Source organism: Phoxinus phoxinus (genome assembly GCF_949152265.1).
Source record: "Phoxinus phoxinus genome assembly, chromosome: 22".
In the NCBI taxonomy this organism is placed as follows: Eukaryota; Metazoa; Chordata; class Actinopteri; order Cypriniformes; family Leuciscidae; genus Phoxinus; species Phoxinus phoxinus.
The window spans coordinates 11,446,627-11,470,025 of NC_136897.1; the positions used below are offsets into that span (position 1 = coordinate 11,446,627).

At 40.8% G+C, this 23,399-nt stretch overlaps 1 protein-coding gene across 3 annotated transcripts in view; it reads left to right on the forward strand.

Annotated features, from left to right (window-relative positions):
• The window catches only part of tmem259 (transmembrane protein 259), a 38,525-nt gene extending 15,883 nt beyond the window's left edge, over positions 1-22,642 (forward strand). For 2 of the 3 annotated variants that reach the window (XM_079597734.1, XM_079597732.1), the window contains exons 11-12: positions 19,990-20,089; positions 20,192-22,641. In XM_079597734.1, coding sequence (XP_079453860.1) covers positions 19,990-20,089; positions 20,192-20,884 — 793 coding nt within the window. In that variant the 3' untranslated portion in view covers positions 20,885-22,641. Of the gene's footprint in view, positions 1-19,989; positions 20,090-20,191 lie in introns of all 3 variants that reach the window. The other variant, XM_079597733.1, reaches the window with a different exon arrangement.
• Positions 22,643-23,399: the final 757 nt, after the last annotated feature.

Consider the following 23,399-nt stretch of genomic DNA (forward strand, 5'->3'; position numbering starts at 1 on the left):
GACAGACACTTTACATTTATTGCCTAGTACACTTGTGCACAGTTTCAGAAACGGGCGTGTTAAGGGGCTCAGTAGCGCCACCTTTAGTCAAAAACGGGATATTAGTTTTACCTACAGTAACAAAAATCGGTATCTATATTTATCTCCCCGATCCGGACAACTTTCTAATTGACAGTCATTAGCTCGGACCAACAGGAAGTCAGATATTTTGGTTTGAATGTGATTTGATGGGAATTTTGCCAGTCTCTCTCAGTGTCTGTGTGTGTGAGAGAGGAGGGGGGCTTTATTTTAACCCTTTCTCTGCTGTGTGGGACTTCTCGGGCACTTTTGGGGCCCTTAACGTGCTCAAAAACTCTTGAAACTTTGCACAAATGTCAGAACCCGCGGCCATCAGGGCCGGGTTGAAGCTGGTACCTGGGCGTGGCATGGGGGCTCGACAGCGCCCCCTGGAATAGGATTGTCCATATATCAAACACGCTTGCATGAATAAGTATGAAACTCGGTACACATTTAGATATCATCGGGCCGAACAACTTTCGTGCTCTAAGTTTTACGCCAGTCCAACAGGAAGTCAGCTATTATGGGCTGTATGAAAACGCATGCCCCTGGAATTTAATATACTCCTCCAAGAAAAATTATCCTATCGCCACCAAACTCGGTCAGCATGAAGTAAAGACATTGAGGACGCTAAATTGCGGACGGATTTTTGATATCTCGAACGGTTTGGCCGTGGCGAGGAAACAAAGTTATGGCGAGAAAAGAGAAACACGATGTGTTATAACGTCTTCATACATTAATTTATCTTGATGAAACTTCAGTAGTGTGTTTGTTGTAAGAGGGCGATCACATGGATGTGACTATTGTGAGTCAAAGTTATAGCGCCACCAACTGGCAGCAGGAAGTGTGTTACTTTCAAGATACTTTTGACCAAAGTGGGGGGGGGGGTTATTTTTACCTACAGTCACAAAACTCTGTCTGTATATTGTGCTTATCGATCCGGACAACTTTCTCATTTACAGTCATTAGCTCCAACCAACAGGAAGTCAGATATTTTGGTTTGAATGTGGTTTTGTCTCTCTCTGACAGAGTTCCCCCTGCCATTCTCTGTGTGTGTGTGTGTGTGTGTGCGTGTGTGTGTGTGTGTGTGTGTGTGTGTGTGTGGGGAGGGAGGGAGGGAGGGCACACACACAGACAGCCCCCCCTTTTCTGTGTGTGTTTGGAGGGGAGCAGAAAGACTCACACTGATACAAGCTCTAAAGCAGACTTCTTCTCGACAGTCAAAGCGGGGTTACGTTATTGCCCGTCGTGCACAGGAACCCGAAAGGCAACGGGGTGGCGGCTTTTTATATATATATATATAAATAAATATAGCTGCAAGCAGCGATGGAGGGCCCAAGCCGGTGGCAGCGCCAGCCCGGTGCCTTTAGTGTAACTAAAGGCACCAGGGTGGCGGTGCCACCGGCTTGGGCCCGTAATCGCTGCTTGCAGCTATATTTATTTATATATATATTTCTTCTTCTTCTTCTTTATTATTATTATATTACTACCTTTTGGGCACTTATGGGGGCCTTAACGTGCTCAAAAACTCTTGAAACTTTGCACAAATGTCAGAACCTGCGGCCATCAGGGCCCGACTGAAGCTGGGACCCGGGCGTGGCAGGGGGGCTCGCCAGCGCCCCCTGGAATGGGATTCAAAAACATGTCCATATCTCAAACACGCTTGCATGTAATAATATGAAACTCGGTACACATATAGATCTCATCGGGCCGAACAACTTTCGTGCTCTAAGTTTTACGCCAGTCTAACAGGAAGTCGGTTATTATGGGCTGTATGGAAACGCATGTTCTGGCATTTGAAACACTTGTCCTAGAGAATTCATCGGATGACCACGAAACTCGGTGTGCATGAAGTCAAGACATGGAGGATGATAAATTGCGAGGGGATTTTTGATATCTCGAACGGTTTGGCCGTGGCGAGGAAACGAATTTATGGCGAATATTGGAAACAGGAAGTGTGTTATAACATCCTCATACATTAACTGATCTTGATGAAACTTCAGCAGTGTGTTTGTTATAAGAGGCCGATCACATGGATGTGACTATTGTGAGTCAAAGTTATAGCGCCACCAACTGGCAGCAGGAAGTGTGTCACTTTCAAAATGCTTTGAAATCACCCTCTTATTTTTACCCGATTTGCTTCAAACTTCATCTGTATAATGTAAACACACGGCAGATGTAGACCTGTGAAAGGATTATTGATATCTTAAATACTGTTGCCATGGCAACGCATCAAACTTTAATATTCTTTTTGGGTGCATTTGAGGCTCTTAACATGCTTCAAATTGCATGAAACTCAACATGCATATCAGATTTATTAGGTACTAGGCATGTGTGAAGTTTCAGAAACGGGCGCGGTGGAGGGGCTCAGTAGCGCCACCTTTAGTCAAAAATGGGGTATTAGTTTTACCTACAGTAACCAAACTCGGTACGTATATTCTTCTCTTCGATCCGGAAAACTTTCTAATTTACACTCATTAGCTCCGACCAACAGGAAGTCAGATATTTTGGTTTGAATGTGAGTTCTGGTATATTTTAGACTCCGAGTTTTTAGCGGTGGTTTATTTTATTCACACCAAACTTTTTCAACATGATGAAAATACATTAAAGATGCTAAATTGTGAACGGATATTAAATATCTCAAACGGTTTTGCTATGGTGAGGGATTAAAGTAATGTCCAAAAAAGGAAACACTAAAAGCCTCATATTTTCTAAAAAAATTATTATACACCATTTATTTCTATATAAAAGTATACAAATATCAGAACTAAACCCATTTTGTTCTTTTATTTCAATTTAAGAATTATGTATAAGTTAAAAAAACAGCCAGAATGCACTTTTTAGTCAAAAAATAAGTCATACATAGGGCAATACTGCCCTCTTGTGGTCAAAATCGGGTAGGCCCATTGTATATTGTATTTATATATAAATATATTAGTGACTGTTAGAATATTTTCCTACCGGTTAATCGATGTGCAATTAAAGCGGGGGCTTTTAAATCGCTAACTTAAAAGCCAAAGTAAGTACTGGACGTCCAGTATGAATGAACTAAAACACATTCACTCTGTTCTGCTCGTTCCTCGCCGTGAACGCGTTATTGCCCGTGCAGCCGTGAGCATTTAGTTTAATTTTAAACATAGCGCCATTTCGGGGGTGGGATTGCTTGAATTGCGTGTTCAATAGCCTATTATTCTTAATCTTTTCAGTCAGCTTTTCACCCATGATTAATGAAATTGGACTCCTTGTGCTGATGTTTGCTGCGACTCATTCAGCTCACGATTTATTAAGCGGACACGTTCAGGTTTTAATAGGCTAGTGCCCACTATATTTGAATATCTGTATATTGTAATATCTATACCTAGTCACACCCTACTCTTATTAAATGTATGCTTCATAGTTCATTTTTAATTTCTAAATTTGATCAATAAATTAAATTATTTAGAATAATAAGACACTATAGGACTGTTAGCCTACCCTGTGGCTGATCAAATTAAATATTTTACACTGAAAAATAACAATGCATTAAATAATGTTTTAAGATTGTTTGAAATATAAGTTAACTAACGATCGTTGCAAAGAATGAAAGGCTACTTTTAAACATAACACTAAACCTCCTATAGGTGTCGCCAGGCGACCGTCTTAATGAGCGAGTCATTGATTCATTCGTTCAAACGAGTCGTTCGAACGACTGAATCATTCATGAATGACACAGATCTTTATGGATTGATCATTGAATCTTTGAGTCAAGCGATTCTTTCAAAATGCGGAATCATTCACTAATGAAAAAACATTGAGATGCGCGATGGTTCTGCTGTGATCTTTGTTTAACTATTTTCGCTGCTGAAACAGAACAAAAACAGTCAACATTGTTGTGTGTGTGTGTGTGTGTGTGTGTGTGTGTGTGTGTGTGTGTGTGTGTGTGTGTGTGTGTGTGTGTGTGTGTGTGTGTGTGTGTGTGATTTTGGTGTACACAAATATAAGGAAACACTTAGCAGTTTGAATGATGTCCTGTATGAACAAAATGACGGAGTATGTTTTTATGTCTCCATTTTTCGATCGATCCTCATACACACACACACACACACACACACACACACACACACACACACACACACACACACACACACACACACACACACACACACACACACTGCAATCTTGACATCGCAGCCACACACACAGACAGCCCCTCCTGTGTTTGTCTGTGTGGGGAGGGGGGCAGAAAGACTATTAAAAATAGGTATATTGTGCCATCTAGTGTTTTATACTATGTATAAATGTGTTTTTTCTTTTAAACAAGTGTTTTAAAGTACACTAATTTCAATTAATTCAATGCTGCATTTTTATGTATATTTAAACATTATCAAAGACTACTTTCTGTCAAAGTTAGGATGTTATTTTTTTAGTTTCAAAAGTTCTCTGTCTCTCTCTGTCGGTCATTCCCCTCCCCTATTCCTGTTTTTCATTGCACGCTTTTAAATGTAAAAAAATCTTTCTGTTTTGATATATTTAAACTTTTTAAAAAATCTAGCAAAAAATGCGCCTTTTTGCACAACCCATTTTTTATTTAAATTTTTTCACTGTTCTAATCAGGTCAGGCAAGTCAAATGATCTGTCTTGTCCCTTAAAAAAATTAATATATATATATACCACACTTCATATGAATTTTTGGTCTTGTGTACTTACAATGGCTGCTGATTTCATGTGTCCGTTAAGTCCATGAAACTGTAGGGCAGGGGTCGGCAAGTAACTTTGGCCGCGGGCCAATATTTTTTTTATCCAGTAGATGGCGGGCCAGCTACAAGGAATAGGCCTATTCGTTACGGTGAAATCACAAAATATAATGCACACAAACGTGTCCCTACTACTTGATATACAACCACTGATGAGCATAATCGGTTTTGATGAAGAAGAAGAAAAAACAACTATACGAATGCAGATTAGAACCCAAAACCTTTTAAACACTTGACGAAAGTTCTACCACTGGACCATTGAACCACACGAGAAAATGCCGCGGATACATCTTATTAACGATAAATTAAACCCCATGTAGGCTACTATTTAAATCGATTGTTGGACATGTTGTTGTACATCTATCTGATTTAGCATTGTATTACCAATGGACTATACCAATACAGTCCAACTTTTTAACTTTATTCCTTTTTTTAAATTATTATTTACTCGGGACACACATAGGCTAACGTTACACACCTAGGTTTAAGGAGGTCTGCGCGGGACTGTTTTTTCCCGTCCCGCTCCCACAAGGTTCAACTCAGCAACCGCTTAAAATACACTCTGTGTTCACCTGCTTTAAAAATTTAGATCTCGTTTTCAGAATCTCAAATCTCAAAAACAAGTTGTTTTTCATTTTTTTATTTTTTATTTTAATTTGGGGAAAAAAACGATTGAACGAATGATAGGCTACACGGCAGTGATGCGCGGGTCAATGTATAAACAACCCGTACCCGACCGACGTTTTCAACTAACCCGCCCGCAACTCGGACCACAAACAAAAGAAAGAAAATATTGTACCCAACCCGCTTCCACTTCCAGCTCTTATTCAAAAGTATACGTGCTCAACATGTAACAATTTACCTTACACTAAAAGAGTAAGGGAAAAGTAGGCTACATCACGCAAAACATAAGGTAACGGGCGGATCTGATACCTAGGTGATTACAGACAGTGACTAGCTTACTTTTGGTTAAGAAACCCCTTAAATCAACAAAATAAACGATCAATCATACATGTATAAACTTAAAATAATTATACATTAACGAAAAGTCCACAATACCCAGGTTCAACAACGTGTATTGACAGATATATAAGGTTTATACCCCGTCGGGCAACACACAGATATTCAGCGCTGGAGGCGCGGCCGCGCTCCGATATAGATCAAACAAACATGGCATACCTTAACTCAATTCCACACACATTTAAACCCCAGAAACCAAATGTCCCAGCAGAACGAATACTCATTCAATCAAACATAAATTGTCCGGACTGAACTAGATGTCCTCCGCGAAGAGAAGGGAAAAAAATAAGGATTTCCCACTTTTTTATCTCTATCTGCAGACTGAGCTCGTGCGTCATCCTCGCGCCATGTTATTCAGCCAATAAAGTGTAGACCTGTGTATTTCATAGAACATTGGGTCTAGTACTATATTACAAAGGTTTAATTGGCATCTTTATTTCAAACGACCCGACCGACCGCGACCCGAATATCATTAAAAATATTTTTGGATGACTCGTAACCGCGGGTGACCGCAGGCACTCGCTCATTTTGGATCAACGCATCACTGATACACGGGGCCTATATGTAAACCGTTATAGTAAAAAAAAAAAAAAAAAAAAAAAAAAAAAAAAAACGGATTTCCAAAATAATCCGGCGGGCCAGAAAATATTGCTGGCGGGCCAGTTTTGGCCCGCGGGCCGCCTGTTGCCGACCCCTGCTGTAGGGTGTCTAATTTTTCATTTTAGGTTTCAGAACGGTGCTCACGCCCTCGATGCGCACTTTTGCAGAACCCACACTGATGCAAGCTCTAAAGCGGAGATACGTTATTGCCCGTTGTGCACAAGAACCCTAAAGGCACCGGGGTGGCGGTTTATATATATATATATATATATATATATATATATATATATATATATATATATATATATATAAATAAATATAGCTGCAAGCAGCGATGGAGGGCCCAAGCCGGTGGCACCGCCACCCTGGTGCCTTTAGTGCAACTAAAGGCACCGGGGTGGCGGTGCCACCGGCTTGGGCCCGTAATCGCTGCTTGCAGCTATATTTATTTATTATTATTATTATTTATTATTATTATATTACTACCTTTTGGGCACTTTTGGGGGCCTTAACGTGCTCAAAAACTCTTGAAACTTTGCACAAATGTCAGAACCCGCGGCCATTAGAGCCGGACTGAAGCTGGGACCCGGGCGTGGCAGGTGGGCTCGACAGCGCCCCCTGGAACGCGGTCCGAAAACTTGGTCCATAAATCAAACACGCTTGCGTGTAATAATATGAAACTCGGTACACTTATAGATCTCATCGGTTCATATATCCTTCGTGCTCTGACTTTTTACCCCAGCCCAGCAGGAAGTCGGCTATTTGGCGTAGTTTAAAAAACACATGCAATGGAATTTAAAATACTCCTCCTAGACGATTCAACCAATCACCACGAAACTCGGTGTGCATGAAGTCAAGACATGGAGGATGAAAAATTGCGAGGGGATTTTTGATATCTCGAACGGTTTGGCCGTGGCGAGGAAACGAATTTATGGCGAATATTGGAAACAGGAAGTGTGTTATAACATCCTCATACATTAATTGATCTTGATGAAACTTCAGCAGTGTGTTCGTTGTAAGAGGCCGATCACATGGATGTGACTATTGTGAGTCAAAGTTATAGCGCCACCAACTGGCAGCAGGAAGTGTGTCACTTTCAAAATGCTTTGAATTCACCCTCTTATTTTTACCCGATTTGCTTCAAACTTTATGTGTATAATGTAAACACACGGCAGATGTAGACCTGTGAAAGAATTATTGATATCTTAAATACTGTTGCCATGGCAACGCTTTAAACTGTTATATTCTTTTTGGGTGCATTTGAGGCTCTTAACATGCTTCAAATTGCATGAAACTCAACATGCATATCAGATTTATTAGGTACTAGGTATGTGTGAAGTTTCAGAAACGGGCGCGGTGGAGGGGCTCAGTAGCGCCACCTTTAGTCAAAAATGGGGTATTAGTTTTACCTACAGTAACAAAAATCGGTATCTATATTTATCTCCCCGAGCCGGACAACTTTCTAATTTACAGTCATTAGCTCCGACCAACAGGAAGTCAGATATTTTGGTTTGAATGTGATTTGATGGGAATTTTGCCAGTCTCTCTCAGTGTCTGTGTGTGTGTGAGAGGAGGGGGGGCTTTATTTTAACCCTTTCTCTGCTGTGTGGGACTTCTCGGGCACTTTTGGGGCCCTTAACGTGCTCGAAAACTCTTGAAACTTTGCACACAGGTCAGGCCATCAGGGCCGGCCTGAAGCTGGTACCCGGGCGTGGCAGGGGAGCTCAACAGCGCCCCCTTGAACGTGGTCCGAAAACTTGGTCCATATATCAAACACGTTTGCATGTAATAATATGAAACTCGGTACACATATAGATTTAATCGGGCCGAACAACTTTCGTGCTCTAAGTTTTACGCCAGTCCAACAGGAAGTCGGCTATTATGGGTTGTTTAAAAACGAATCCCCCTGGAATTTTATATACTCCTCCAAGAAAAATTATCCTATCGCCACCAAACTCGGTCAACATGAAGTAAAGACATTGAGGACGCTAAATTGCGGACGGATTTTTGATATCTCGAACGGTTTGGCCGTGGCGAGGAAACGAAGTTATGGCGAGAAAAGAAAAACAATGTGTTATACCGTCTTCATACATTTATTGATCTTGATGAAACTTCAGCAGTGTGTTTGTTGTAAGAGGGCGATCACATGGATGTGACTATTGTGAGTCAAAGTTATAGCGCCACCAACTGGCAGCAGGAAGTGTGTTACTTTCAAGATACTTTTGACTAAAGTGGGGGGGTTATTTTTACCTACAGTCACAAAACTCGGTCTGTATATTGTGCTTATCGAGCCGGACAACTTTCTCATTTACAGTCATTAGCTCCGACCAACAGGAAGTCAGATATTTTGGTTTGAATGTGGTTTTGTCTCTCTCTGACAGAGTCCCCCCTGCCATTCTGTGTGTGTGTGTGTGTGTGTGTGTGTGTGTGTGTGTGTGTGTGTGTGTGTGTGTGTGCGTGTGTGTGTGTGTGTGTGTGTGTGCGTGTGTGTGCGTGTGTGTGCGTGTGTGTGCGTGTGTGTGCGTGTGTGTGTGTCCGTCTGTCTGTCTGACACCCCCCCCCCCCCCCCCCGTGTGTGTCTGTGTGGGGAGGGGGGGCACACACACAGACAGCCCCCCCTGTCTCTGTGTGTGTGGGGAGGGGGGCAGAAAGACTCTATTAAAAATAGGTATATTGTGCCATCTAGTGTTTTATACTATGTATACATGTGTTTTTTCTTTTAAACAAGTGTTTTAAAGTACAGTAATTTCAATGAATATATATACCACACTTCATAGGAATTTTCGGTGTTGTCTGTTGTGTACTTACAATGGCTGCTGATTTCATGTTTCCGTTAAGTCCATGAGACTGTAGGGTGTCTAATTTTTCATTTTAGGTTTCAGAAGGGTGCTCACGCATACTTTGTGGTTGATATGTGCCCTCGACCCACACTGATGCAAGCTCTAAAGCAGACTTCTTCTCGACAGTCAAAGCGGAGTTACGTTATATCTGTGTATGTGTGTGTGTGTGGGACTGGGGAGGGGGGCAGAACTGTATAAACAAAATGACGGAGTAGCCTATGTTTTTATGTTTCCACTGTTCGATCACGCCCGCGCCTCACACACACACACAAACGCGCGCGCAGTTTGAATGATGTCCTGTATGAACAAAATGACGGATTATGTTTTTGTCTCCATTGTTCGATCGAGCCTCGTACACACACACACACACACACACACACACACACACACACACACACACACACACACACACACACACACGTGTGCATTGCAATCTTGACATCGCAGTATGTTCATTATAGCCTTAATAAAGTAGTCAACCTAACATATAAAAATTACACTGCTCTGTTTAAATTGGACTTCTGGGAGTCAGGTTAATATTCCAGAGACGGTTCCCTCAGGTTGTGAAAAGGAGGCGGCGCGGGAGCCCCAATAGTAACCAACTGCAGAACCCCAGAACCATACGTCATAGCAGCAAGAGGTCCTCGCTGCAGCCTGTAGCACGATGACGTAGCTGGATGGTCCAATACGTAGTGGACTCTGTTACGCGCATGCGCGGTGGTGTGTTTTGGTGACGGAAACAATCACACGTGCTTTGATCTTCCAAGAAGAATAAAGTTAATATATAAATGGTCACTTGAATATGCAAGCTCTTTTCCGCCATAGAATAAAACATTTAAAAAAATAATTGAGACTTTTTTTATCTCACAATTGCGAGTTTACATTTAGCATACTGACTTTATTTCTATATAAAGTCAGAATTGCGTGAAATAAAGTCTCAATTGCGTGTTATAAAGTCAGAATTGCGAGATATAAAGTCAGAATTGCGTGTTATAAAGTCAGAATTGCGAGATATAAAGTCAGAATTGGGTGTTATAAAGTCAGAATTCTGACTTTTTTTCTCGCAATTCGGAATTTATAACACATAATTGCGAGTTTATATCTCCCAATTCTGACATATTTTCTCAGAATTGTGTATATAAACTCGCAATTGCGAGTTATAAAGTCAAATAAATATTATTCAAAAATATTATTCTTTTTTTACCTCAGTAGGCTAGTTTAATATCTCACATCTCACAATTCTGACTTACACGCAATTGCGACTTTATATCATGCCATTCTGACTATCTCCCAATTGCGTATTATAAAGTCAGAATAGCGAGATATAAACATGCAATTCTGAGAAAAAAAGTCTGAATTTCAAGCTATATTTCTCGCAATTACGAGTTTATATCTCATAATTATGACTTAATAACACGCAATTGCGACTTTATATTACGCAATTCTGACTTAATAACACAAAATTGCGACTTTATATCACGCAATTCTTAGATAAAAAGTCAGAATAGTGAGATAAAAATCGCAATTACCTTTTTTATTTCTCACTCCGTGGCGAAAACAAGCTTCCGTAGGCCTACATGTCTTGCAGACACTGAACAGCAAGAGACTTATGTACAGATCACTGGAAAAAAGAATAGCCATTAAAGAAGGAACTCTTACCAGGCAAAATATCATTAAGCACTTTTTTTTTGACATCTGACAAGATTTATTTTCTTGATGCTGTTATTATTTTTGCATTTTCCCTTGGATGTGTACTGGTATTGTAAGATGTTTACAGACCTTATTGTATTGTACCTTTATTACAATTAGATTATTGACTCATTTTTGCTTCCACTCAACAGCAAATATGACCTGAATAAAATAAAATGGCTAATAATAACAACCCCGCAATATCCCCGCAACATTTAATTATGACAGGTTTAGGGTTGATAATGAAAATTAAAAAAGGCTTTATTTTAAAATGTTCTATATACACGCATTAAAAAATTATAATACTTGCAGCGAGGACATGCTATTAATCTATCAAATGTATGTTTAAAATCATGTGATTGAAATGTTGTAAAATTAACTATTTTGTAGAGAGAAACTCGGATAACTTAGCATCCCATTTATGTAATTACTTATTCATCAACAATTACTTACTATTAAACTGTACTACTACTACTACACAGGTTAGATTAGAACATCATCTCAATACAATATTGAGCAAACATGTCACCTTTACCAGCGCAGGCGAATTATAGTACGATTATAACCCAGAGATCGTTACTGCGCATGCGTCACCATCCATCCACTACGTATTGGACCATCCAACTACGTCATCGTGCTACAGGCTGCAGCGAGGGGTGTCTCCATAGCAGTGTGATCACCACAGCGCCAGCCTAGTCTGATGCCGGAAGTGGGCGTGGCCTGGCATTGCGCTACTTCTGTGTTTCAAAGTTTAAAACAATGCAAATATAATTCGATTTCATTACAAATGTTTATTTAATATATATATATATATATATATATATATATATTTATTTATTATTCTTCTTCTTCTTCTTCTTTATTATTAGGGCCCAAGCCTTGAAAAGGCGAAGGCCCTATTGTTTTTCTTCGGATTATTATTTATTATTATTATTATTATTATTATTTTACTACCTTTTGGGCACTTTTGGGGGCCTTAACGTGCTCAAAAACTCTTGAAACTTTGCACAAATGTCAGAACCTGCGGCCATCAGGGCCCGACTGAAGCTGGGACCCGGGCGTGGCAGGGGGGCTCGCCAGCGCCCCCTTGAATGGGATTCAAAAACATGTCCATATCTCAAACACGCTTGCATGTAATAATATGAAACTCGGTACACATATAGATCTCATCGGGCCGAACAACTTTCGTGCTCTAAGTTTTACGCCAGTCCAACAGGAAGTCGGTTATTATGGGCTGGATGGAAACGCATGTTCTGGCATTTGAAACACTTGTCCTAGAGAATTCATCGGATGACCACGAAACTCGGTGTGCATGAAGTCAAGACATGGAGGATGCTAAATTGCGAGGGGATTTTTGATATCTCGAACGGTTTGGCCGTGGCGAGGAAACAAATTTATGGCGAATATTGGAAACAGGAAGTGTGTTATAACATCCTCATACATTAACTGATCTTGATGAAACTTCAGCAGTGTGTTTGTTGTAAGAGGCCGATCACATGGATGTGACTATTGTGAGTCAAAGTTATAGCGCCACCAACTGGCAGCAGGAAGTGTGTCACTTTCAAAATGCTTTGAAATCACCCTCTTATTTTTACCCGATTTGCTTCAAACTTCATCTGTATAATGTAAACACACGGCAGATGTAGACCTGTGAAAGGATTATTGATATCTTAAATACTGTTGCCATGGCAACGCATCAAACTTTAATATTCTTTTTGGGTGCATTTGAGGCTCTTAACATGCTTCAAATTGCATGAAACTCAACATGCATATCAGATTTATTAGGTACTAGGCATGTGTGAAGTTTCAGAAACGGGCGCGGTGGAGGGGCTCAGTAGCGCCACCTTTAGTCAAAAATGGGGTATTAGTTTTACCTACAGTAACAAAAATCGGTATTTATATTTATCTCCCCGAGCCGGACAACTTTCTAATTTACAGTCATTAGCTCCGACCAACAGGAAGTCAGATATTTTGGTTTGAATGTGATTTGATGGGAATTTTGCCAGTCTCTCTCAGTGTCTGTGTGTGTGAGAGAGGAGGGGGGCTTTATTTTAACCCTTTCTCTGCTGTGTGGGACTTCTCGGGCACTTTTGGGGCCCTTAACGTGCTCGAAAACTCTTGAAACTTTGCACACAGGTCAGAACCTGCGGCCATTAGAGCCGGACTGAAGCTGGTACCCGGGCGTGGCAGGGGAGCTCAACAGCGCCCCCTTGAACGTGGTCCGAAAAACTTGGTCCATATATCAAACACGTTTGCATGTAATAATATGAAACTCGGTACACATTTAGATATCATCGGGCCGAACAACTTTCGTGCTCTAAGTTTTACGCCAGTCCAACAGGAAGTCGGCTATTATGGGTTGTATGAAAACGCATGCCCCTGGAATTTGATATACTCCTCCAAGAAAAATTATCCTATCGCCACCAAACTCAGTCAGCATGAAGTAAAGACATTGAGGACGCTAAATTGCGGACGGATTTTTGATATCTCGAACGGTTTGGCCGTGGCGAGGAAACAAAGTTATGGCGAGAAAAGAAAAACACAATGTGTTATAACGTCTTCATACATTTATTGATCTTGATGAAACTTCAGCAGTGTGTTTGTTGTAAGAGGGCGATCACATGGATGTGGCTATTGTGAGTCAAAGTTATAGCGCCACCAACTGGCAGCAGGAAGTGTGTTACTTTCAAGATACTTTTGACTAAAGTGGGGGGGTTATTTTTACCTACAGTCACAAAACTCGGTCTGTATATTGTGCTTATCGATCCGGACATCTTTCTCATTTACAGTCATTAGCTCCGACCAACAGGAAGTCAGATATTTTGGTTTGAATGTGGTTTTGTCTCTCTCTGACAGAGTTCCCCCTGCCATTCTCTCTCTGTGTGTGTGTGTGTGTGTGTTAGTCCAGTGAGATACTGGAGGAGGAGGGGGGGGGGGGGGGGCAGGAGGGAGGGCACACACACAGACAGCCCCCCCCCTTTTCTGTGTGTGTTTGTAGGGGAGCAGAAAGACTCACACTGATACAAGCTCTAAAGCAGACTTCTCCTCGACAGTCAAAGCGGGGTTACGTTATTGCCCGTCGTGCACAGGAACCCGAAAGGCAACGGGGTGGCGGCTTTTTATATATATATATATATATATATATATATATATATATATTTATTATTATTTTACTACCTTTTGGGCACTTTTGGGGGCCTTATCGTGCTCAAAAACTCTTGAAACTTTACACAAATGTCAGAACCCGCGGCCATTAGAGCCGCGCTGAAGCTGGGACCCGGGCGTGGCAGGGGGGCTCGGCAGCGCCCCCTGGAATGGGATTCAAAAACATGTCCATATCTCAAACACGCTTGCATGTAATAATATGAAACTCGGTACACATATAGATCTCATCGGGCCGAACAACTTTCGTGCTCTAAGTTTTACGCCAGTCCAACAGGAAGTCGGCTATTATGGGCTGTATGGAAACGCATGTTCTGGCATTTGAAACACTTCTCCCAGAGAATTCATCCGATGACCACGAAACTCGGTGTGCATGAAGTCAAGACATGGAGGATGCTAAATTGCGGACGGATTTTTGATATCTCGAACGGTTTGGCCGTGGCGAGGAAACGAATTTATGATTAAAAAAGGATGCATAAAGTGTGTTATAACTTAGTTATAGTTTTACCTACAGTTACAAAACTCAGCGTGTGTATTGATCTTATCAAGCCAAACAACTTTCTAATTTACAGTCATTAGCTCCGACCAACAGAAAGTCAGATATTGTGGTTTCAATGTGAATTGTGTCTCTCTCTGTCTCTCTGGCATTCTGTGTGTGTGTGTCTGTCTGTGTGGGGTGGGGAGGGGAGGGGGGGATCTGTGTATGTGTGTGTGTGTGAGGAGGGGGGCTAGTTTAGTTTAACCCTGTCTCTGCTGTGTGCAAAATCTCGGGCACTTTAGGGATGCAACGATACCATTTTTTCAGAATCGATCCGATCCGATACCAAACATTCTGAGTATCGACCGATACCGATACCAATCCGATACCAGCACAGTTTTTTATTTTTAATCAAGTAGAATTTCTATAACTCTGTGTGTTGAACTGATAGTCACTATTTTGTGTTAAACACAATCTACTTAATACAGACAACTTCATTATAAAGAAAAACAACAAATAAAAAAAAATATGATCATAATCTGTGACAAAAATGCTATTATAAACTAGATTAGTGGATAATTCAGCAGTAAAATTTAGCCAAAAAAAAAATCACAAGTGCACAATAATTGTATTAAATCTGAACATGAAAAAAACATTTAGTGGGGAACAAATATGAGACAATAAGTGTAACACTAAATTTGGTAAAACGTTACACATTGCTCTTTGTATTGTTGTAAAATACATTCATGAAAAACAAGATAACAAAAATCAAAAAGATTCATTATTTTATATATAGCCTAGGCCTACTATAAAATTGAGACATGTTTTAAATTTATAGCACAGCGGTTTAATGAGGCAGCAACATATGATAGATAGGACAGCACTTGTGCAAAGTTTCAGAAACGGGCGTGGTAAGGGGCTCAGTAGCGCCACCTTTAGTCAAAAATGGGGTATTAGTTTTACCTACAGTAACAAAAATCGGTATTTATATTTATCTCCCCGAGCCGGACAACTTTCAAATTTACAGTCATTAGCTCCGACCAACAGGAAGTCAGATATTTTGGTTTGAATGTGATTTGATGGGAATTTTGCCAGTCTCTCTCAGTGTCTGTGTGTGTGAGAGAGGAGGGGGGCTTTATTTTAACCCTTTCTCTGCTGTGTGGGACTTCTCGGGCACTTTTGGGGCCCTTAACGTGCTCGAAAACACTTGAAACTTTGCACACAGGTCAGAACCTGCGGCCATCAGGGCTGGGCTGAAGCTGGTACCCGGGCGTGGCAGGGGGGCTCGACAGCGCCCCCTTTAACGGGGTCCGAAAACTTGGTCCATATATCAAACTGAATATTGCATGAATTAGTATGAAACTCGGTACACATATAGATCTCATCGGGCCGAACAACTTTCGTGCTCTAAGTTTTACGCCAGCCCAACAGGAAGTCGGCTATTATGGGTTGTATGAAAACGCACGCCTGTCACAGTGTCTGGTGGTTCCCTGGGTTTAACATTAGAGGTCTCAGTTTTCACGGTGTCTAGGCATTTTCACTACATTTCCCATAATCCTGTCTGTCACTGATTGTTAATTTCCTTCAGCTGTTTCTCGTCACCTTGTTTGCACTTGTGTATATATACCCTGTCTGTTTCAGTGTTTGTCACGGAGTCCTTGTATATTGTCCCCACACTTCCGTTGTGCTTTCAATCCTGTTTTCTAGTGTTTGTGTTTCATGTTTTTGGATTGCCATTTTGGATTTTGACCCTTGCCTGGACTGGTTGTGAGTACGGATTTCCCCAAATAAATACTGCGCTTGGATCTACCTTTTCCTGTGTGTGTTCGTGACAACGCCCCTGGAATTTTATATACTCCTCCAATCAATTTAATTTGATCTTCACCAAACTCGGTCAGCATGAAGTAAAGACATTGAGGATGCTAAATTGCGGATGGCTTTTTGATATCTCGAACGGTTTGGCCGTGGCGAGGAAACAAATTTATGGCGAGAAAAGAGAAACACGATGTGTTATAACGTCTTCATACATTAATTGATCTTGATGAAACTTCAGTAGCGTGCTCGCTGTAAGAGGGCGATCACATGGATGTAACTAATGTGAGTCAAAGTTATAGCGCCACCAACTGGCAGCAAGAAGTGTGTTACTTTCAAGATGCTTTTGACAAAAGTGGGGGGGTTATTTTTACCTACAGTAACAAAACTTGGTATGTATATTGTGCACATCGAGCCGGACAACTTTCTAATTTACAGTCATTAGCTCTGACCAACAGGAAGTCAGATATTTTGGTTTGAATGTGGTTTTGTCGCTCTCTGCCTCTCTCTGCCAGAGTTCCCCCTGCCATTCTGTGTGTGTGAGTGAGTGTGTGTGTGTGTGGAGAGGGGAGGGCACACACACAGACAGCCCCCCCCCCATTGTGTGTGTCTGTGTGGGGAGGGGAGGGAGGGCACACACACAGACAGCCCCCCCTGTCTCTGTGTGTGTGGGGAGGGGGGCAGAAAGACTCTATTAAAAATAGGTATATTGTGCCATCTAGTGTTTTATACTATGTATATGTGTTTTTTTTCTTTTAAACAAGTGTTTTAAAGTACAGTAATTTCAATGAATATATATACCACACTTCATAGGAATTTTCGGTGTTGTGTACTTACAATGGCTGCTGATTTCATGTGTCCGTTAAGTCCATGAGACTGTAGGGTGTCTAATTTTTCATTTTAGGTTTCAGAAGGGTGTTCACGCATACTTTGTGGTTGATATGTGCCCTCGATGCGCACTTTTGCAGAACCCACACTGATGCAAGCTCTAAAGCAGACTTCTTCTCGACAGTCAAAGCGGAGTTACGTTATTGCCCGTTGTGCACAGGAACCCTAAAGGCACCGGGGTGGCGGGTTTTTATATATATATATATATATATATAAATAAATATAGCTGCAAGCAGCGATGGAGGGCCCAAGCCGGTGGCACCGCCACCTCGGTGCCTTTAGTGCAACTAAAGGCACCGGGGTGGCGGTGCCACCGGCTTGGGCCCGTAATCGCTGCTTGCAGCTATATTTATTTATATATATATATATATATATTTAGCTTTATTTTCAGCTTCAGCTTAAATGCTTTTGATCTGTTTTTTTTTTGTTTACACACATTGTTTAATGTTTTCAACTAAAAGAAAATCTCAAGATATAATGTAAGCTTGTGTATATTTGCTAATCATTAGCTTGGGTTTAGAAATGGTGACAAAAACGTAATGATTAAAAAAATAAAGTCTTTCTCGTTAAACCTCATTCAAATAATCATATATTCAAATATTTGTTCAAAGACTCATTTTAAAATAGCTTTAATCACTGACTAATGCCGTACTACAATGGATGGTCTAGATCAGGGATGGTTCTGCAGAGTTCAGCTCCAACATCCAACCAAGCCAATTTAGGATCGACGTTGCCTATCCCTGGTCTAAATGGATAGATGGATTTCTATGATTGGTGAATGGCCACCCCGTTCCAACGATACTGTGACATCAGCAAGGGTGATGATTTGGGCTGGAATATTTGGAGGTGAGATGGAAGGTCCCTTTAGGTTCTCTGAGGGTTTCAAAATGACTTCTGCAATATATGTATATGGAGTTAATAACTGACCGTTTTCTGCTAGTGTATAAAAAGAAGAATGGTGCTTCTGAAATAAAAGGATTTTCATGCAGGACAACGCACTATCCCATGCTGCAAAAAACACTTTGGTTAGGGGTGGCAGAAATACAACTTTATGCACAACTGCCAGAGGCTCCAGCGGCTTCAAATAGCTGTTTGCTGCTCAACAGTGGCTTTTTTATTATAGCTGCCCTTTTAATACAATTTATTTGTTTGGCAGAAACTTTCCTTAAGTCTTCATCTGATCGTAGATATTTGAATATATTCGAATACATGGCTTGATATTTGATATCCGTTCGAATTAGATTTTTCTCGAAAGTGACAGCCCTACATTGCACTATTTCATGCTTTCCATCTTCAGAAATAATTTTCTTCCTCCACATGTTGCATGAGAACGGTGACTTGCTTAAATGTGGAACAACCTCTCAAAGTAGGTTTTCCATTTACCCAAGACGAGCTGGCAAACTGTTTAACTGACCTCTGAGATTGATCCCAGTTATCTAAAAAGATATGAGAAATAAAACAAACATTTCCCTGAAAAACTCAAATCTGAATGTTCATTGCACTGAAATTCTACTGATATGTCACTTGCATAATCATTTTGAACAGTGTATTTCTGTCATTTTATTTTGATGGGATGTCGTGAAGACCTTGAGTTTTTTTTTCTTCTGAAATGGTGAAATGCTCATGAAATGACTCTGAGCAACTTTAGAGATTAGGTTAATGTGGAGTGTAATGATAGTTGACGGCAGACACTGAAAACCCCACAAGCATCACACATGCTTGAGTATACAGCTAACGAAACCACACCATTCATTTACATCGAGACATGCATACTTCATATTTAAAGTCTTTTTGCAGTTTTAATATTCTCTGATAGTAGTGCAAATCATGATTTAATTAATAAAGTGTACAGCCCTACTTTTGATTTATGCATCAAAAATTTGTCTTAACTCCATTTCACGTTATACAGTAAATTCCATTTTTATGACTGGGTTACGCGATTCTGTCTTTGTTTTCAGCATCACGCAAATCATAGGGCCCTAGTTTTGTAAACTAAGATATTTGGAAATTAAGCCGCCTTTCCACTATCTCCAGCATTCGCATACGGTCCATGCTCCACGCAGCTCCCGTACTACTATCCTTTGGAAATGGTCTGTTGCTTGTTGTTTATCGGAGATAGGGGAATGCCGATTGTCGGTTGACTCTACTCGGATCAGCCTATTAAAAACTGAACTGTGGTGTATATTGTCTCTGTTCCAAAACCTGTAGCTCAGCATCATAGGTATGCAGCTGATAAGACAAGCTTAGCTTTTTTGTTTGATTAATAAAATGATCTGAATTGTTCTTTGCCATAAACTACAGTAGTCAACATTTGAAGTGGATCAAAACGTTTCATCAGAGTTATACCGGTACATGAAATTTGAACAATACCCGTTCTTGTCTCAGTACAACTTTGCTGAACTTTTTTGATCCACTTCAAATGTTGACTAATGTACATCAGAATTATTTTTAAAAATCGTTGTCTGGTAGTCATAGAAGTTCATTGGTCGAAGAGAATGGGACCAAATTCTTTCTGCCTTGAAGTATCATGTTGTTAACTTAACAAGCGGATAGAGGGTGATGTTAGAGTTGCAGCGTAAGGAATATTGTTTCCGGGTCCACGCCTCTACTGTCCAAGCATAAAAAGAGGTTTATGAGCACTCAGTCATATCACACATTTAAACTGAAGATTTAAAACCTCTCCTAAAGCATCTCTTGTGCTGTTTTGCAGGTTTTTTTATCTGTATCACTTTGCCTTCTATGCGTATCATTACCGCTTTAACGGCCAGTACAGCAGCTTGGCTCTGGTCACTTCCTGGCTCTTCATTCAGGTATCGTATTCCAGATTTTTTAAATTAATGTAATTGGGAAATCTGTGGATTTGGGTGGAATTGTTTGTAGCTCATGGGCTTTTTCGTTTTTGTCTTCCACAGCACTCAATGATCTATTTTTTCCACCACTATGAGCTGCCGGCCATCCTGCAACAGATCCGGATCCAGGAGATGCTGCTTCAGAACCAGCAGGTGGGCCAAGGAAACCAGACTGCATTGCAGGACAATCTTAACAACAACACTAGCAATGCTGCGCCCGTTGGCCAGGGTAACGCAGCCGCTAATGCGAACGGTAACGGCCTGGACCGGCAAGCCGCTCAGGAGCAACCTCAGCTTGAAACCCACAACGGATTGGTGGTAAATCCCGGTCTGCCTATTGACCCATCCAATTCCGACCTCGACTGGATGGCTGAGATTGCCATTGGCCCAGACGTTCTGTCCGTTACACACCTGGGCGACTCTCTTTTGGAGCCGGGAGGGATCCAGCAGCCAATGTCGTCCGGGGCAGGTTTAACAGAGCTGTACAGTCTTAGCACAGCAGGAGAGAACCAAGACGGAAACATTAGCGCAGCCAATGCTCCTGCGTTTGACATAAAGGGCCGGGGTTGCGCTCAGGGTCTGGGGCCCCCTGGTGGTGGAGGTGGGCAGGTGGAATCTGAAACGGATCCCACTTCCTCCACAATGACCTCACACACAGACTGCAGAGTTGCAGAAATGCGCATGGGTGCCACAGACTGGGACGACAAGGCAAAGAACAAAAGCGAGAGCTCGGACTCCCACTCCGCCCCGGCTTGAGTTGCGCACTCTGTCTCCCCCATTCGGAACAAATGAATCCACGCTCTGCAGTCGCCGCCCCTCTCTGTAAATTAAATCCAGAAGGCATCAAGAGGAGAAGCTGTGATGGAGCTTTATTTAATTACATCCTGGAAACCTCCAACGTGAACATGAGGAGGGCAGAGGCAGACCTCCGCCATCTAGTCATATTCTTAAGAGTAAATACGCAGTGAATTGTCAAAATGATGCCATGTTGTGAGGCTGTGATCATTTGGAGACTTTACATGTGAATATTTTTTTTTTTTTAGGTAATTGGAGCTTTTAATACAGGGAGTATTCAGTTTGAAATATTATGTATCGCTCAATTATGGTACTTTTTGTGGCTCCCGATTATGGAGCTACAGGTGTCAGCTGGCCGCACGAGCGGCAATCTTGCTTTAAATCCAAATACACATCACACTTTGCACATCTTGTGCGAGGGTTATTTTGGCTCTCTTTCCATTCCTCTAATGATAACATTAACATGTGGTATTTACAGCAGTGAAAATTCATTTAGAATGACGTTTTGGTCCCTACTACTATCGTTCACTACAGCAAGCCACCAAAATGTTCCTTATCTAGCTCATGCCGGTGTGTTCAGGTATGCTATTATCATAAGCATGGAGCAGTTTGACCACTGAATTTGATGCTATTCATGGTCAGAGTGCTCTGATGTTGATATATAGGTTGGACTGCCAGTCATAGAAGTGGACAAGTAACGACAGAATCCTTATACTCCGAATAAGTCCTTCAACATGATCCTCTTTGAAACTGTCATGGGGTCATTTCTCTGTTTTCTAATCCTCATCAAGAGACATTTGTTCTTGTGGTTAGTTTAGGCAGACGTTTTCGTCTTTTGCACGATCTCATCAAGACTCTTTGGTTTTTCTTCAGGTCAAGTCTGGCTTTGAGAGAGCGGGTGTATAGATTATTGCCTTATGCTTCTAAAACCGAACATTAACCTTGTATTTCCATCTTTAGGAAGTACATTGGTGTCGATAGCCTTACCAGAGGCTTCAAAGCCAGTAGAGAAAAAAAGTCATGGGACAGGACAACTGAAGCAAGAGCGAGCTTGTCGTTACTTTTAACCGATATTATTTAGAATCAGACGTAAGCAGTGAATGTCAGACTGTTATATTCACAGCTTTGCAGCCCTTCAGCTAAAGTCACTGATCCAGAACTCCATTGTCTTTTCATATTCTGCTTTTGTAGTGGTTTGTCCACGTGTTTGACTTGAGAAGATGGCTGTCCAATGACAGGACACGTTTGTTGACCTACATGACCATGTGTAAAATCTTTACTAAAAGTAAGTGAACAAATAAAGAAATATCTTGTGTGTTGTGACATAGGACTGTGGATGGGGGAAGGTCATTTAAAGGCTATGCAACAATATGGCAGGCTTCCAGGCTCTGGACTTTTTTTTTTTCCTTTTTTTTTTTTAAAATTCAAATTGTGCAATATTTTGTGAGGCTCAGATCCATAAAGGATCCCAGGTCTAAAAGAGTGATTTATGGTTTTATGATCAGTTCCTCATTATTATATTTTTTTTTCCTGTGCCTATTTGCCATTGTCAGAGGAAGCGGATGATTGTAGTGTTTAGATCGTGTAGGATGTCTAGACAGAATCTGGAATGAAAAATCCTCAGTTCTGTGATAAACTCGATTCCATGTCATTCAAATGTATTTAACTGTAATGTTTAAAAAAAACTGCATAAAGAGACAAAATTAATTTCCATTTTGAACCTTTTGTTTGTGGTTATTTTTTATATCTTTTAGACATGTTCTATGAATAGGGTACATATTAATCGTTTTAATTTTACAAACCCAACATTTGATTTCAGTTGAAGGTTTTAATTTAGGCTTTTAAATTAGCAAGGGATATATATATATACACTAAATCGACTAAAGTACTGGGACACATGAGACTGCAGATATCTATAGATACATCCTCTCACTTTCAATTTTTTTTTTTTTTAACAACCAAGTAGGAAGACTCGCTTAAATTGTGAAAGGATGGTTGAGGGAGCATGAAGAATTGGCACCTCTGTGTCATTTGAAGTATTTGGGGTGTGCTGGAGTAGACTTTACAGAGTGCTTGACTCTTGCATTGTGTGCCTCTTGATGGAAATACATGTTGTGATGTTATTTCCATCAAGAGGTTCATCCATTTATACATGTATACACACAATTTTGTGGCCTATTCATGGACAGTACCTTCATCACTGGTCAAATAACTGCAATGTAATGCTAAATATATAATGTAAAAAAAGTAATCAGATGTGTGTTTTGTTAAATATTCTGTGAATTTACTTGACGATTTTTTTTGTTGGAAATTCATGATCATCAAAAACATCAATATAGGTTGAAGATGGATATCCTTAGCAACTTAAATGACAAAGCAGAAATATCCTGCTGACAGTGCATCAAGGTGGACGTGTTTCTGAACTATAATAGTACATAGTGTTATGATTTAATGCCGTATTCTCCACCCCTGTGCA